Here is an 18,546-nt window from a genome sequence, read left to right on the forward strand (position 1 = left end):
GACTGGGAGCTGTATCATTCCAGGTTTATCCTCGCAGATGCCAAACTAGGAGGGTCCATAAAAACCCCACCACAACTGTGATCTGATCTTCTAAATGACAGCCAAGAACTGTCATCTACTAGTCATACCTTCATACACTTGAACCTAACTCGTCTGTGCAGTGACATTGAAACTTTTGACTCTATTTCCTTATCTCCACCAGAATATCTCTTCTACTCTCTTTGAATTTGGTGTGTGTTTTTCTCTTTTTTTTAATTGCATTTTAGACCTCATGGTCTTGGTGGTTGGGTTTTGCTCAGTCTTGGCCTGTTGGTTTCCTGTGCATGCTGTAATAAATTGTCATACATTTAGTGGCTTCAAATGACAGAAATTTATTCTCCCACGATTCTACAAGCCAGAGTTTGAAATCTGAGTTGAAATCAAGACTGTTGGCAGGGCTGCACTCAGCCAGAATCTCTAGGGGAGAATGCATTCTTTGCCTCTTTCAGCATCCGGTGACTGCCGGCATTATCTGATTTGTGGCCACATCACCCCAGCCTCTGCCTCTGCCATCACACTCTCCTTCTCTTCTGTGTCTGTGTCAAATTGCCCTCCACCTCTTTTTTTATAAGGATGTGTGTGATTGCATTGAGAGCCCATCCAAGTAATCCAAGATGATCTCCCGATCTCAAAATCCTTAACTTAATCCCATCAGTAAAGACCCCTTTTCTGTTCCAAACAAGGTAAAATGTGCAGCTTCCAGACTAGGACCTCATCTCTGGGCACTATTACTCAGCCTATGATATGCAGTCCTCTTGAATGAAGATACTGCATGTCCTTCTGCTTTTTGGTCATGGAGAGCTGTTTCTGGCTCCAAACCAGTGCAACCCTCACAGTTAGGCAACACTCTCTGTAGTGTTTGACTGTTGTTCCTAGCCTGCAGGTCCTTTAAACCACACTGCTATTTCCTCTGAAAATTTGTTATTGTTATTGAGTCGCTCAGTCATGTCTGACTCTTTGTCACCCCATGGACTGCAGCATGCCAAGCTTCTCTGTCCTTCACTATCTCCCAGAGCTTGCTCAAACTCATGTCCATTGAGTCAGTGATGCCATCCCACCATCTCATCCTCTGTCGTCCCCTACTCCCTTGCCTTAAGTCTTTCCCAGCATCAGGGTCTTGCCCAATGAGTTGGCTCTTCGCATCAGGTGGCCCAAACTATTGGAGCTTCAGTACTGGGGCTGAAAATTTATGGCACAGGTGAATTTGACTTGGAAATCTAGGTTTCTTAGAAGAATCATTGTATGGGGATTTTAGAGTATTTTAACCTATGAGATCCAATTACACTTCAAATTTCTTCCCCACTCTTCTGCTCTTTTTCATAGTATATCTTTTTCAAAGAGTTATTGCATGTTTACTTCATAACTTCCTATTCCGTCTCTGGCTTCCAGTCCCTTTCCTTCACTAAAACTGCTCTTGGCTTTGGTCACTAATAACTTGTATGACCATAGAAACTATCATCCAAATGAGGTCATTTTGAACGTGCAAGCAGACGAGCTACCTCTCTAGATACTGACCACACGAGGGCGTGATGGATGCATCAGTGCAACTGCCCGCTGGAACCTGGAGAGCATGGCTATCTTATCAATGACTCCTTGATAATTTCCATATTCACTATTTTATCTTTGTCTTACCAGCATCTCACCAACTTTTAACTACACCTAATTTCCCCTCCTTTTCTAATGTTTTTTCTCTTTTCTTCTGTCATACTTATTTTTTTCCCCCTGTTAATTTCCTCTAATAGGAAATGCCTGCTCGTTCCTCTTATTGGCCATACTTTTAAGTCTGATCATCTCATTTCTCTTTCTCTACCCAGTATGTACATCCTAGACTCTCTTGGGGCTCAGGTTGGCCCCATTCCCTTTTCCACCAAGTCTCCTATGCCTTTAGGTGTCATCCTTTTGTTGGCAGTTTCTAAATTTGTGTCTCCAGACCAGATCTTTCTTATGTGTTCTGGATTCAGATATTCAACTACATTTTTGTTGCCTCCTCTGGGATATCACACAGGCTCTTTAAAAATTGTTCTCATTTTTCATATATATACCCATTACCCAAAACTGTTTCTCTCCCAGTCTGCTGTATCACAGAAAATGTTAACTACCAACTTAAAGGCTGCTTGAGTCAGAAACTCACCCCATCCAATCCATCTGCAATTATATTTATTTTTACCTTGAAAATTCATTTCAAGTGTACTCATTTTATTTTTATTCTTTGCCACCACTGAATCACACCTTTCTTACAGCCTTTTTCTCCACTTTTGCTACTTGGAATTCATTCTCTACACAATAGCCAGGTTGATATTTTAATACACACACACACAGAGCTGATAAACTATTTTTGTAAATATTAAAATAACAGCATTTGTGGTCAATTTAATTCTTGATGCCTTGTGGCTTCATGATTTGACTCAATGGTTCTAGTACATAAAGGGAAATGAAGATACTAATAAGTATGCACATTGTGAAGATTTCCAAGATATGACATAAAGAGGGTTTTCTCCAGAACTTAAAAGGAAGCGTATAGTTTCTAATGGACAAGACATGTACCTCAGTGGACAGGGGTATGCAAGGAGAAATGAAAATATTAACAGGTCAGCTCTAATTTCCCTGACATTGCTCTGTAGGGTAAAACTGTAGGGCAAGGAGGCAAAAGGTGATGGGAACCCAGGCATGGAGGAAGGGAAGGCAAAACCAGAAGACTCTTGGGCTCTTGTCCATGTGGCTTGTAGAATTCTTGGAATGGGACATCTCAGAAGACTTGATATTGCTATGAGGGAAAATGGTGGCTCGAGAATGCGTAGCAGAGAGAATATTGATGGTCAAATGTGCGTATAAGGGATCAGTAATCCAACCTGCTGTCAGTGGAGCATTTGAGGGAAATCTGAGTCGAGAGTCACTGACTCTGCCACACTTTTATCATGGCCGGGGAAAGGTACATCTCAAATAGAGGTTCCATAGTGGATAGCCTGCTTGAGGTCCAGATAGAAGATAAAGCTGACACTCAGGTGTGAAAGTGACAGAAAGAGTTTAGATTGACCCAGTTCTGTGGTGGGGGAGGGGGGGAATTATGGCATTCTATTTTGCTGAGAGAAAAGATTCTTCTGTATTCAAATGCAAACCCTGGCAGTAAAGGCCAGCACAGTTCCCAGCAATGAGAGGGAATAAAGGCTGACTTGGAAGTAGTGAGTATCCACATATGGTCCAGAATGCCGGAGAATGTTTGTGCTTCCCTGGAAGTCATCTTGGAAAGAATTGGCAAAGGTAGGGCTTTTGTGAAGAGAAATGCAGATATGACGGGGAGTTAAAACTTTGTTTCATGACTTTATGCAAACAGACAGACAGACAGACTTAGTCAAACAGAAGGAAGCTGCTTTAAATGAAAAAGAAATAAGACAGCTTTCATGGATGAGATTGAGATTTGTCTCTTTTCTCAACCAGAACTGGGGATCATGAGCAGTAAAGAGTGGACAGCAGGGATAGTACAGAGTACCGTGTGACGTAGCACATCTAAGGTGGCGTGTACAGCTCTGAAAAATCTTAGTATACCTAAGTGACATCTGAGGTCTCTTCCGTTTTGTGTCTCAAATGTCTGCTATTTCCTTTGGAATCTGAGCCTGGCAGCAGGCAGGGAAAGATGCAGCATGATCTGACCCAACTGCAACTCCCTAACATCTTCATTGTGTTCTTCCCTCTGGCTCAGTTAAGGGCTGAGCACTTATCATCTGTTCATTACCTGGATAAACCACGTTCTCTCCCAGGCTGGGGCTTGCTCACTTTTCCCCTCCATCTGGAATGTTCTGTGTTCCCAATATTCATCGGATTACTCCTTCCTATCCTGTGGTTTCAATGTCACCTCCATGAAGAAGTCTTTCCCTATTTAAACTGTCTCCATTCCCTGTCAAGAATTATAAATAATCTCTAAAGCTATGTCTATATTGCAGTTTGAAGCACTCATTACAATTATAATTGTTACACCAATCTGTTCTTTATCTCCACAAGCAAATTGTAAACTCCATGAAGACAGAGATCACATTCATATTGATCACTGTTGTTTTTCCATTATTAGTTCCGTCATTGGTGCATAGTTAATATTCAGCAGACATTTGTGAATGAAAGAATAAAACTTTATATTCAGTGGTTCCTTATTAGTAACAATATCTTAGATCACCATTATGGGACCACCGACTTTATAAATGTATTTCATAGTTTTTTCCTTCACAAATGGAATACTCCAAAAAAAAAAAAAAAAAAAACAGAACAAAACTCACTCTGAAATACTAGTTCCAATTTTTGTCCTATAAATTCCTACCTTTGTATCTTTTTGTTCATATGATAACTTCTTTTATCTGTACAGCCCTTTTCCATCTCTAAAGATTTTGGTTTTATTTATTATTTAAAGCTCTCTCCACATACCATATTCCCTATGAGACTTCTATGAACCTTAGTTTGATACTTTCTATTCTGTTGGAATTTTGTCTCTGCGTGCATGCTAAGTTGCCTCAGTCATATCCGACTCTTTGTGAGCCCATGGGCTGTAGCCTGCCAGGCTCCTCTGTCCATGGGATTCTCCAGGCAAGAATACTGGAGTGGGTTGCCATGCCCTCCTCCAGGGGATCTTCCCGACCCAGGGATCGAACCTGTGTCTCTTACATCTCCTACACTGGCAGGCGTGTTCTTCACCACTAGCACCACCTGGGAAGCCCTCTCTGTCTAAATGTATCTAACTGTCTTATTTGAGCTGTACTCACCTATAGATATAGATACATATATTGTTTTTCCTGTTAGTGAAAGATATACAGATTTACCCTTTGGTTTGCTGGTACCCCTAGAAGGCACTTAATAAATACTGGTTGTATACATTAAGAAAAGGAAAAAAAAAATATAATACCATCTATTTGAAAACTTTTTTCTAAATCTACATGCATACTACAAATTATACCTATAATGTTATAATCACACCGGAATGACACGTTTGTTAAATTTCTATTTATGTATTTTAAATGTATGAAAATGTTCACAAATGTCAAGGAGAAAGATGGAGTGCAGAGACTTTCAGAAGTAGCATTCAGTAGATTTTAGTACTGGAAATTGTAGTGGAGTAGGAGCTTTACTTACATTGTCCAATATAAATTAAACCCCATAATATACATCCACAGTAATGTTATAGTTGATTTTTTGGGGAAACATCCTATTTCAGGAAGAGATGGGAATAATTAATGACAAATAAGGAGCCACATCTACAAAATTAAAATCCTGCCATTGTTAAGAATGTTCCAGGCCAAAGAACAGTTTTCCCCTGAATAAAAAGAAAAGTCGCTGAGGGAAGCCACCACAGAGTCAAAGAATAGCATGAGAATTAAATCCTTAAGAAATATTAAGAAGGTGAAAAATTATTCTACTAAGAGGTATTTTGTCAAACTTACATAAAGAGTCAGAAAAGATATTAGCAAAGACAGGGAAATTAAAGGACTGTCATTAATTTATAAGGAAGAATGTTAATTAAAACCTGAAAGGAATCTGGGAAAAAAAAATTACTTCTGCTATTTATTTCAAGAAATCTTTTGAACTGCTAATGAGAGCATTTGGATTATCTCAGGAATAATTGCCTTCATATTTATTGTATCAAATTATGACTTTTCAAAGTTAAGGTGAAGGAGAGAGATAAGTCAGAAATGAAAGGAGGAGAAGGAATACAGTAATATGGAAAGAATAAATTGGTAAATAAGAAATAGGTGAAGACTACTTAGGTAAATAGAAATTGGGACAAAACCTGGGTGCTTAAAAGATACCTAGGTTTTTTCTTTTTTTTTTTCCCCAGGGGTTTGGGTAGAGAGGTGGATACCTAACTGGGTGCTGGGGTGTGTCTAGTGAGGAAGCCCCAGAGGCCGCCCACTGAGTCACTTCCCACCTGTTCTCTTTGCTAAAGTGGATGTGCAATATTCTTTTTAACATCAAAAATGAATTCTATTGGAGTATTAGTTGCTTTACACGGCTGTGTCAGTCTCCGCTTGTACAAGGTGAATCAGCCATATGTATCATATATCCCTTCTTTTTTGGATTTCTTTCCCATTTCGGTCACCACAGAGCATCGGGTAGAATTCCCTGTGCTATATAGCAGGTCCTCACTTGTTCTCTCTTCTCTGCATACTCTCAGGAGTATATATGTGTCAGCCCCAGGCTCCCAATCCCCCCCTTCCCCGCTTTGGTATCCGTGTTTGTTCTCTACGTCTGTGTCCCTATTTCTGCTTTGCAAATAAGTTCACCTGTATCCTTTTTCTAGATTTCACATATATGCATGGATGTACAATATTTGTTTTTCTCTTTCTGATGTACTTCACTTTGTATGGCGGTCTCTAGGTCTACCCATGTCTCTTCAAATGGCCCAGCGTGTTTCCTTTTTATGGCTAAGTTAAAGAAAAAACAAAACAAAAACAGGGGCTTTCCTGGTGGCTTAGTTGGTAAGGCAGTGTGGGAGACCTGGGTTCGATCCCTGGGCTGGGAAGATCCCCTGGAGAAGGGAACAGCTACGGACTCCAGGACTGGGCTGGAGAATTCCACGGGCTGAATAGTCCATGGGGTCACAGAGAGTCAGCACAGCTGACTGACTTTCACACCCCCACAAAGAAGAAACGCCTGGTAGTCAACAATTACAGGGACATCTGAAGAGCTGCCCCTACAGTGAACCCAACGCTCCCATTATTACATCTATAGACGCAGGAAAAATGTCAGACAAGGAAGAAGAGAAAGAGGAGAGGGAGAAAAGAAGACATTATTACTGAAAAATAGGGCCTCTCCACCAAACCAGAAAGGTGGTTTGGTTTGGTTTTTTTCTTTTTCCCTATCTGTAAGACCAATAAGTTTCAAGGAAGCATAATTGATGGGCTGTTCTAACCATATTGCCAGTATACAAAATGATCATCAGACCGTAGGCAAAAAGTTTACATCAACCAGAGATCCAGGCAAGTGCCACTGTGGCTCCCTCAAAAAGCATCAGGCACCCGGGAGTTATTCACTCCTTCCTCTAATCTGTTTTTCCATTACATTCAGTTGTTGAATACGAACTGTCAGAACAGAACTGGGCAGAAAGGGTAACGGAAGAACTAACATGCTTGGGCACAATCTCTCATCTTTACACTATTTCAGGTAGATGTAGAAAAGAGAAAGGGCATTTATTCTTGAGCTTTGCTTTTTCATACACTCCACTTGGCAATCAGGTTAAAAAAAAAATCTGATGAACAGAAGGGGTCATAAAATGGGGCAGGAGCAATTCAAATGAACAGAGGATTGACCTGAATAGATCTTTCTTCATTTCAGGTTTAATAGATTCAAAATACTTAAATCTAAAATAAAGATTAAATCTGAAGTAGTGAGCTTTAACAAGCTTATAGGATAATCTTTTTACAAAACCAGAAGGAGGTTCTTTCATAGAAAACTGATATTTTCAGATTTATAAAGAAATATTAACTCTCAAAGAGAATTGGAATATATGGGGGAAAAAAAACAGGATGGGATAAAAAGACAGCATGATGAAATAAAGAAGGCAATGAGTAAAAGGAAGAATTGCAATAAAATGAAAAATGCAAGTGCACAATTAAAACAATTATTGAAAGCAGTAAAAGACTTAACTTTGCAAAAAGTAGAAGCAATGATGTGGATGGCCAATCTGAGAGGATACAAAGAATGTTTAAAGAGTAATGCATGAAAAATAATGAGAAATTTAATGATAGAATGGAAATCAGGAAATATCTTTAAGAATTACAGGTACATCTTTAAAACACATCAGAATAAATGGAAAGAAGCAATTCATGAGTTAAAGAAAATTTCCAGGAAAGAGAGGCAATGTCAGCCTTTCTGGATTCCAGCTTTGGGTCAACCTCTCTGACTTGCCACTTTCTTTCAAATCTATTAAATTCTCTTACATGTGTTTTAACGCAGTCTGCTATCTATCTTCATTGTAGCATTTTAGGGTGTGTCAGATAGAGAGTGGGGCTTCCCTGATAGCTCAGATGGTAAAGAATCTACCTGCAATGTGGGATCCCTGGGTTCGATCCTTGGGTTGGGAAGATCCCCTGGAGGAGGGCATGGCAACCCACTCCAATATTCTTGCCTGGAGAATCCCATGGACAGAGGAGCCTGGCGGGCTCCAGTCCGTGGGGTTGCAGAGATGGACACAACTGAGTGACTAAGCACAAGCTAAAGAGTGTACCATTCTTTGACTCCTCCAAAATCCTCCTCATAAAGATATTTGCAATGAGAGAGAAGTTGGTTTGTCCCCTAACTTTCTCCTGTCTCAATCAAACACTAGTTTTATTTTTTTCTTCAAGTAACCAGTTTTCCATGAAGATAGCATCTCTTATTGTTTTTGTGAAAGCATGGCCTTCTTCTGTAAGAGCTGACAATATAACTTGAATATGTGAGATAAAATAGACTGTCATAGATATGCTACTTCTAGTTCGTGCATATCAGTTTAACATGTTGGTGCTGACATGTTTATATTTCAAGAATCATAGAATAAATATCAGCATTTAGAGAAGGTGACTCTGGAATATCCTTATTTGGAGTTTTAAAAAATTGTGGTAGAAAATATTGATACTTTGGAGAAGGAAATGTCAGCCCACTCCAGTATTCTTGCCTGGAGAATCCCTGGCAGACGACAGTCTATGGGGTCGCAGAGAGTCAGACACGACTGAGCGACTCCCCCCTCCACACACACATATTGATACTTAATGTAAAATTGACCATTTTAATATTTTTAGGTGTACCGTACAGTTCAGCAGCATTGTGTTCACATTGTGCTCCTGTTACCACCATCCGTCTCCAAAACTTTTTCATCTCCCAGAACTGAGACTCTGTACCTATTAAGCTATTACTCCTCACTCCCCTATCTTCCCAGCCCCTGACAACCACCATTCTACTTACTGTCTCTCTGAATGTGACTACTCTAGGCACCTCATATAAATGGAAGCATACATTGTTCTTTTGTGATGAGCTTATTTCTCTTCCCATGATATCTTCAAGTTTCACCCATGTAGCATGTGTCCAAATGTCCTTCCTTTCTAAGGGTGACTAACATTCCAATATATATTATATATATAGTATTTTGTTTATTCGGTTGTTGAATACTTGTATTGTTTTCACCTTTTGGTTTATAGTGAATAATACTGCTATGAACATGGGTATCCAAATATCTCTTAAGTCCTTTTAATTCTTTCGTGTATATGCTCAGAAGTGGAATTGCTGGATCATATAGCAGCTCTAAGGTTTACCTAGTAGTTCAGCATTAAAGAATCCACCTGCCGATACAAGAGACACAGATTTGATCCCTGGGTCGGGAAGATGCCCTGGAGAAGGAGATGGTAACCCACTCCACTGTTCCTGCCTGGGAAATCCCATGGACAGAAGAGCCTGCGTGTTACAGTCCACGGGGTCCCAAAGGAGTTGGACGTAATTTAGTGAGTAAACAACAGCAGCAGTGGTTCTGTGTTCAGCGTTGAGGAACCACCATACAGTTTTCCGCAGTGACTGCCCGAGATTCCGTTCCAACTGCCAGTGCACAAGGGTTCCAGTTCCTCTAGGTTCTTAGTGATCTTAACCATATTTTCTTGTTTGTTTGTTTAGGTGGAATGATTATGAGTTGAAGAAGATGAGAAGAGCTAGGTGGCCTTTAAAACCCCACCTGTCCTGTCACCGGTGATGCATGGTCTTAAACAAACTCACTAAGAAGTTCTCTGCTTACCCCAAAGAGTGAGTAAACCTTTTATTAATCCATGATTTTCTCTTAAAGAATAGATTATATGCGTACACTTGATCCTTTAGTACTCACAGCAATACATTTTTCAATGCATGTGTGTCCCCATGCTGACATGGTAGGAATGAAATAGCTTGAGGATGGAGAGTGTTATATTTCTTTGGTTTTGGTGTGTTGCCGTGGGCACAAAGTTAGTAGGGTCTTTGTTTCGGGTTAAGTCCCTTAAAAAGCCCTTGATGTGGATATTTGTGTAAAAGTGAGTTATCATGAAGTGCTCCCAGGAGAAATCACTAGTGGGATGGGAGAAGATGGAAAGAGAAAGGAGATGAGCCAAACGTGGGTGCTCCATCTAGGGTGCAATATTGTGGAGCAGCATCTCCCCATGGGGGCTCCCCAGGTGCCTCAGTGGTAAAGAATTTCCCTGGCAATGCAGGTGGTGCAGGAGATGTGAGTTTGATCCCTGAGTCTGGAAGATTCCCCTGAAGGAAATGGCAACCCCCACTAGTATTCTTGCCTTGGCAATCTCTTGGACAGAGGAGCCTGGCAGGCTGCGGTCCACAGAGGTCTGAGAGTCAGACACGACTTAGCGACTAAGCTCACACCCATGCATCTTTGACTCCCCACTGAGTCACTTTGACTCCCCAGTGGGTCACTTTGGTTCAGTCCTGCCCGGGGCTCTGGAAATAAGCTGGCGTACACTACACAGTTGTCTCAGTCAGGGCCTGGGGGCTTGAGCATTTAACAGCATTGGTAAGATCTGATCTGGAATTCACAGGTCTCCTGTGTGTGTAGGCTAAAAAGCTAATTCTGGCAATGGAAGGCAACCTTCTAGCTGACTTGGGTATTGGCTGCTGGGATAGGAACCTTACTGGGCGTGTGCTTGAAAACAGCAGAAACATCCAAAGGCCTGTGCTAGAGGAGGACAGTCTCTTCTGTTGCTGTTGTCTAGTTCCTGAGGCGTGTCGGAGCCCACGGGCTGCAACCGTCCAGGCTCCTCTGACAGGCCCCGATCCATGCGTCCAGAAAGGCCGCACGTGTCCGGATGAACACAGACAGGCAGGGGTTCGCCTTGTGCTCATTTCCTATCAGTCATTCCATATAAATAACATGGAGGAAGAACTTTGTATCAAAACTTTATTTATTAAACAAAAAAATGCACCATTGGAATAACATTTCTATAAAAAATGAATATGAGACTGTTCTACAGTGATTACAAAACCCCTTTTTCCTCGTGTAGTAGAGTATACAAGATCGTGTGTAGAAACAGTCATTGTTTTAAACAGTAAGCAAGTGTCCTTTCTCATAGAACAAGATTTACACTTAAATATTGCAATCACTAGTCTAATTTGGTTAACAATGCTAGAGTCTGACAATTTAAAGAAACTCTTTGTGGGCTCAAAATACCTTTCTTTTTCTTTTTTTTTTTTTGACATTAAAAGGCATTTTGTAGCAACAAAAAATTTCTTCTTTCCACTAAGGCTAGTTAAAGCTGTAGTGTGCCCATTTCTACCAAATAAACCTACCACTAGCACACTAACAATTTGAATCGCAAAGCCCTCGGAGAGGATGAGTAGCATGTGATCTGAAAAATGCCATCAGAATATTGTGGGTTTGGTGGTAACCAAGTTTGAATGACCCTGGCAAGGGAGAAGGCGGTGATGACGGAAATTCAGTGGGGGCTTTGCCTGGGCACACCCTCATACTGAGCAGTGGACAGTTCATTTCCAAAGTGGTCCCTCTAAGCTATGGATCACTGCAGCTTTAACAGCCAGATCTAGATTCCCAACCAGGTCTCCCTCTGTATCATAAATTATCCAAAAAAGAAGCCACTCTAAATAATAAATTAAATATTACTTATAAAAAGTACACCCTGGACCCACCCACCCAGCCCCCCCACCCCCACCCCCCAAAACAAGCTGACAATTCACAAAGTTCTGAATTGTCAGGTTTACCCTACGGTAATAAAAAAACAGCATTTCTCCTCCTCCCTAACCTTCCTTTCTTGCATCTGAGAACACACGTTCAGCACACACTGAGACCCCTTGGCCCATGTATCTGTGTTCGCGACATCTTGTAGAGTTTTCGCTGTTGCTCTCCAACCCACGAAAAATCAGAGGATGACAATGTACAGACGCTTTCTGCTGAGAGCAGAAGTCCTTCAGAGTGCAGCAGAAATCCAGCAAGAGAACGTTACCCGGGAGCGGCAATGCAGAGCCCAGATACAGTCGTAGTGTGTGCGCTTCCGTCTGATCTCACTGACCAGGAAACACTCAGGCATTTCTTTTCAGAATCAGGACATTTTGGAAGCAGGTATTTCAATAGCAAGTTACACTGACACATGAGATAGCACGTATTTTTGAATGCAATGGAATATCATACAAAACATCTATGATTTTTTCCAAAGTCTGACTTAATTGGAAACGTTGGAATCAAGTGAAAAGCTTTTCTGTACACTAGGAAAGTGCTTTCTGAAAGTTATCAGAGAAATACAAATTATTGTAAGTCAAATGTCGCTTTGAAAATATTTAAAAAGAGATAGTAGGTTTGAGTGTACGACCGACTGCTCTGCTGCTCCGGATTGTTGGGGGTTCTCTCTTGTGTATGTGGGTGATGAACATGTGAGGATATTAACATCTGGCCTTAGGGACGGTCTGCGTTTAGATGAAGTAAATTGGTCCAGGAAGGGAAAGCGACCGCACTCTGCATCTCTTTTAAAGTTCTGACAGTTTTGTTTTTGATAAACGTGTGTCAAACTAGGGACTTACTCTATTTCTTTTTCTCTCTCATGAACTAGAAATGGACATTCTGAAATTATAAGGAGTCAGTCTGGAACACAGTTTTTTATATAAAAGGTAAGGGGATCTCCTTAGAGGTGGCTTTTTTGGGGTGGGGTGGTTAGAATTTCAGTTCAGCAGCCATGTACGAGACACTATTATGTTTGGAGAAGACCTTAAGACGTTTTTTAAACAGAGTCAACAGACAGTTGTATCACAAGGGTAACTAGGAATGAGTAACCGTTTTCAAGCACAGACTGTGAAGGCTTCCAGAAAGACCTGTACTTAGATTCTTTATGGGAAAAGCCAATGAATGCCAAACATTATAGTTTCCAAATGTCTGGAATGACACACCAATGCTGGACTTTTGTAGGTCTTACCCAGTGCAGGGGACGAAAACATGTATGTCACTGGGAACGACCCTTATTTTGAAGAGAATAATAATGTTATATCCAACCCCTCCTAGGAAGCCTTAATAAATTCACCTCCTATATCCCTGCCCTCACTTGATTTTTTTCCAGCTTGTTCAATTGTATGTGTATATCCAAATGTAAAGTTCCATTATTTAAATGCTCTAGAAGCTTATAGCTCTGTTCTACAAAGAGCTGTGACTGGTTTCTTATTGAGAGTGAGTCGCTAAGAACTATTTAACTCTTGGCTAGAGCATCCTCCAAGTGTTCTGTGCATTTTGAACTCTCTGCATTTTTGTGAGTTTCTCAAATGCAGAACTTCCTAGAGGAAAGAAAATAGCTTTCTTATCAGCATGAAATTCCAAAGAAACATACCAAGCTTTTTCAAGAGGCGGCTCATGCCTGACAGTTCAGCAGAGCTGGGGGGCGGGGGGTGGTTTGGGAGGCGGGGTCTGAGCATGCTCTGCCAAGCTTTATTTTCTTCTTTTTCGGGGAGAACTGACTTCTGGAGGCAGAGCTGCTGGTTGGCTGTTAAGCATCACCCCACGGGAATCAGGGAGATTTATGAGCTTAAAGAGCCCTGTCTGTCATGAACTAGACTTGGAGTAAGAGCAAAACAAAGGTTATCTTGCAGGATTCGCAGATTTCTTCTTGTCAAGAGATCAGGAGACCGGGAAATTAAAAAGTTACCTGTATACTTGGGCAGGCAGTTGTACACGCACGGGAACTATCTCAGAGAACAGGGAGCAGGTTTGTACAGAGTTGTGGTCATGTTCAAACCACTGGGCCAGTCTCCCAAGAGCCTCTTGTGAGAATGTAAATGGGTTCTACCACATATTCCTTGCATGGAGCTAAGACTTATTACCATCGCCAGTTACTAAGATAGAGCATTGGGTGTGTTTATGAAGACAGTTTCAAGAGCATGCTGAAATCATACATTGTATATTTTCATGTGTTCAAACAATGTATCTCGTAAGATCATTGACTTTGACTAGAGGAGTTTGGAATGTTGTAAAAATGCTAGTTCTCTTGATTGTGCAGATACAGCATACAGATTGAAGACATGACTAGTCTCTGAAATCCGCAAGATATGCAGCTCATTCCAAACTGGACGCTCAGGGTGACTTTCCTTGGGTGTCAGATGCCTTCAGAGAATGTTCCGTGTTTGTGAGGATTAGAATGGAAAACCCATCCTAGGACCTTGAGAAGGTAAGATGGGCTAATGAACATTTTTTTTTTCTGATGTCATGAATTATGTTTTGTAAGACTCAATATTATGTTATGAAATGCCTTGTTCCAGGTCAGTGGAGTGTTGTTTGCCTAAGTGTTTAGATGTTGAATAAGAGTTATCTGCCCCAGAGGATAACGTCACATAGCTCTTCAGAAGGACTTCATGAAAATATAAGTAAATTGAACAAGCACTCTTGTTGAAAGAACAATTTCACAAATGGACCGGACTTTCTAATGAACCATTTGAACAAGCCCTCTCTTTGACATCAGATTTCCTTCCCGACATAAAACTGTAAAAAAATAATCTGAATTATTACTTCTGTTACAGTGCCATTTTGCTCAAAATATTTCATTCAGGGATTCATATATAATTACCCACCTAATAAAAGGAGCTATTAGGTTGTAAAGATCCTATTCCTTCCATGCTCTTTTAAAATTATGACCTACTCAAGCTTGAAATCAAAGGCAGAGCTGAAAGGAATAATTCAGCTGAAACTCTCTTATTGGGTTTTCAAGTTGCCTAACAGATAAATATGCAAACGGGCTCCCTTTTGGCGATTCAGCTGCACAAATGGATTAACTCCAAATTTGCAGCTGCAAATTCAGAAACTAAAAGGGTGCACACACAATGTTTTTAATTTCACCTAGTTGCAAGCTGTAGATAAACATGGCAATAGGAGTTTAAGGTTCTAGCTCACAATGAAGATGCAGTTTTAAAGAGCATCCACCGGATTTAGGATGATGTGTCAGAAGTGTCAAGTGATGTCTTCCCCTCCGTTCCTCTCTGACTCTGGGCAGGAGTGGTGCAGAAGGTTTCCTTGACAACAAGCCTGGTGGTCGCCATTCATCAACACTGCCTGCTCTGAGTCAGTGAGGACCCTGTTGGTGGAAGAGACATCACTTAAGAGAAGGTACTGTTTGAAACCACCTTCCATTTTCCTTCCCTTCCTTGGATGGGATGGGTCTGCCACGTCCACAGAGGGTTTCAGGAAGGTAGATCGGGGCGGGGGCGGGTGGCCTGGAATGTGTGGAGCTGGCCACCTGACCGGGACTGGCTGCCCAGGGGGACTCAGGGAGGGATGGGGTGGAGAGGGGAACTCTTCCAGCCAGACTTCTGAGGGAGACGGACTTGGTGAAGCTTTGAAATATCATCACAGTGTGGGATGGCACAAAAGCCACCCAGATTGAACAGTGTCCTGTTAGAAGTTGTAAGCTCATAATTACTGGGTGTCTGAGAAGATTGCATATGGTATCCTCCTTCAGGAAATGGACCGGTGGCTGGCAGCATGCCCCTAGCTGGAGATTTTTAAATGTTCCTGTTCTCCAGACATCAGTGTTAACCAAGGGTGGATTTACAGATACCTTGCTAACATGGGTGAATTTTGCAGCCACTTGCTGATACCCACCACCTGTGCAGGTGTGACTGCGTTACAGAAGCTTCTGTTTGCCTGTTTACTTTTTTTGTGCTGTCAGAAAAACATCCAATCCTTAGGTGGGAAAGTTCCCATGGATGCTCTGTACTTTAAATTTGAAAACAAAATAGTGAGCTTGCACTGGTTTGCCATGGCAGGGAACAGGCTTCAATAATGCACTTGCCGTTTGTAAGACTAGACCCACACATTAGAAGAAACGGACAGGCCTTGATGAAGAGCGTTCAGCATTTGTCCTGACAGTGCGCTCACTGCAGTGGCAAAGGCCCAGGACTATTCTCGCAGCCTCAGCTTTGACATTGCAGTGAGGATGCATCTTAGCTTTTGTTAAGGGACCCCAGAGTCCTCATTTTGAAGCTCCTGATGCCCAGGAAGGAAGGACTGCGTCTTCCTTCTGAACTGCTGCAGGATCTGCCAGGAGTGAGTGGTCTTGATGGCTGGCCTGCACGCTGGTTAGCATTCTTGGACGCAGGTGTGCTGTTCATGGGTAACTGGTAACACTGCAGAGGTCCCCGAAAATTCAGCTCGTCGATTGGGCAGTGCGTGTTAAAAGGCTGAGCCTGTGATAGCGTTAAGCTGCTTCATCAGCCCTTCCAAACTTGCCATTTGTTCACTCAGATCATCCTGTTCATACACCTACAGAGAGAATGAGAGCAAAGGATCAGTGCAGGTGAATGTTGGTGCCTTCCTTTTGTTAAGGCGGGGCCGGCTCTATCATTTCTCTGTGCGTTCTCATGTATGACACAGCAGCCCATGGCCCGGGGGCTGAACGCAGCATATGACCGTTGGATGAAGATGCTGGTCGTAAAAGAGGCAGTGACAAAGGATTGTATGCTATTTCACCAGCTTCATCCTTGTGATGAGGCTTCTGTGTTGCAAACAAAATCTTGTTTCAAATCAAGTCCTACCAATTACTAGCTGTGTGATCTTGGACAAGTTAGTAAACCTCTCTGATGTGTAGCTTTCAGGTATAAAATGAAGATGGTTATATCTATTTCAAAGGCTGTTCTAAGCATCCTGGGACGTGTTTAGTGCCTGTTAGTGTTCAGCACAGGGTAGATATTGAGTATGTTAGTTACTGTTCCTGTCCATCAGGCTATAAACAGAATTTACATAAGCAGGTTTCCTTTCTTTATAATACCACATAAGCATTTTTTTGTGGGAACTTGACCTCGTGGTATTAAATAGGTTGTAGATGGTACCTTCTTATAGGAATTTCAGCCTGCCACTAAATGATTTGGTCATTTACTGTGTTATCTTCAGAGTTTGACAAGGATTGAAAATAGCCACTTTGGCTCAAAAAACTGGCCCTATGTATGAAAAGGGAGGGTGCAGTGAGGTGATTAGTTTTGTTACTTCTTTCCACACATGATGTCATAGTTGTCTGGGTTGTTTTACTTGAATAATCTAGATCTCGTCCAATACAGCAACCTCAAGTCAAAAGCAGCACCTGGGGTTTTGAAATGTGAATAGCCTAAATTGAGATGTGTTGTACATATAAAATATACATCGTATTCTGAGCACTTAGTACAAAAAACGTAAATATCTTAATGATAATTTTTTTATAATTATTGCATGTTGAAGTGATAATATCTATATGGGTTAGATAAAAATATATCATTAAAATTAATCTCACCTATTTATTTTTACATCTTTTCATGTGACTCCTAGAAAGTTTTAAACTGTGTGGTTCACATTGTATTTCTGTAGGATAGTGATGACAGTGTATATATATATACACACACATGTGCCTATTTATATAAATGTATATACACATATGTGTGTATATGTATGTAAAGTCACTCAGTATGTTGCTATCAGCTTGTATGTATAAAGATTGCCTTTAAGTATCAATGATCTTTTTCATATAACTAGATCCCTGATGTAATTTTTTTCCGTAAAGTTTTTTCTCTTCATATTCAAGTGAAGGAAAACAGAACTGAACAGACAGGAAGAGCAGTGAGGGCTTGGGCTTGGTGGAGAGGGTTGGTTGGCTTAGACTGCTTTGCACAGCGTGCTTCTGTGAGTTCCAAGGATGGCCTTACATTGGCTGGGTCCTCTGTTGGTTTGTGGCTCTCCTCAGACACTTCCGGGGCTGTTGGCACAGATACAGGAAGCAAAGGAGATCTTGCCTTTCCAGCCAACCCAAGAGAGGCTGTTTTAACATGAGTCTTGGGAAGAGTAGGCCCTAAAATAGAAAACAGAGTGATGAAAGTACTGTGTAAAACATTCTGGAACAATCTCAAGTATGTAAGCCGAATCCAGTGGGTTGGCATTGCCTTTAGGTTATTGTTCATCCTGTAGTCAAGAGATGAGTTCTGACACATGAACGGGCTCATTTTATTTCTACTGAATGGAAGACAAATCCTGATTAGGCCTCTCCAGATGAACCTCCACCAGTCATATGTCATTGCGAGTGCATTTCAGATATCCCTGTGAAAGGTTGCCTGGGAAGTGTGGACTGTTTGCCATACGGTGTAAGTGTCAGGCCAGCTCAGCTGGGGCCGGTCGCAGCTATGGACCAGAGAGCACTGTTCTCGACCACCTGTATAAGCCATATACTGTTTATAACAAGTACCAAGGAACACTTGCGCAGTTAAAAGAGATGGTTGCTCTGATCTGCAAATGAGTATTAGATGTTACAGTGCAAAAGAGTTCTTTATGGCTAACCTGATTGAATATTTTCTGTTGGAAAAGAAAAAAAAGGTATGATTCTGTCCTAATCAGTATAGTTTCTCTCAATGAAACACATTCTAATGCTCATGAAAGTCATTTGAATAACTGTTGCATTTCTACTAAATGATATTTCAGTCTGCTACAAACAACGACTGCCTTTTCTTTTAGGGTCTAAAATTTGCCTTATAAATTCTGCAACATATAGCAGCAGTATAAATTTGTCCCTATAGTCTAAAATACAA

General features: G+C 41.2%; 1 protein-coding gene across 5 annotated transcripts in view; it reads right to left on the reverse strand.

Annotated features, from left to right (window-relative positions):
• Positions 1 to 12,640: 12,640 nt before the first annotated feature.
• DCC (DCC netrin 1 receptor) overlaps positions 12,641 to 18,546 on the reverse strand; it is a 1,226,177-nt gene continuing 1,220,271 nt past the window's right edge. For all 5 annotated transcript variants that reach the window (XM_070452514.1, XM_070452512.1, XM_070452511.1 and 2 more), the window contains 2 exons: positions 17,674 to 17,816; positions 12,641 to 16,264 (listed from right to left, as the gene is read on the reverse strand). In XM_070452514.1, coding sequence (XP_070308615.1) covers positions 16,175 to 16,264; positions 17,674 to 17,816 — 233 coding nt within the window. In that variant the 3' untranslated portion in view covers positions 12,641 to 16,174. The remainder of the gene's footprint in view (positions 16,265 to 17,673; positions 17,817 to 18,546) is intronic.

This window comes from Odocoileus virginianus, chromosome 22 (assembly GCF_023699985.2).
Source record: "Odocoileus virginianus isolate 20LAN1187 ecotype Illinois chromosome 22, Ovbor_1.2, whole genome shotgun sequence".
Classification (NCBI taxonomy): Eukaryota; Metazoa; Chordata; class Mammalia; order Artiodactyla; family Cervidae; genus Odocoileus; species Odocoileus virginianus.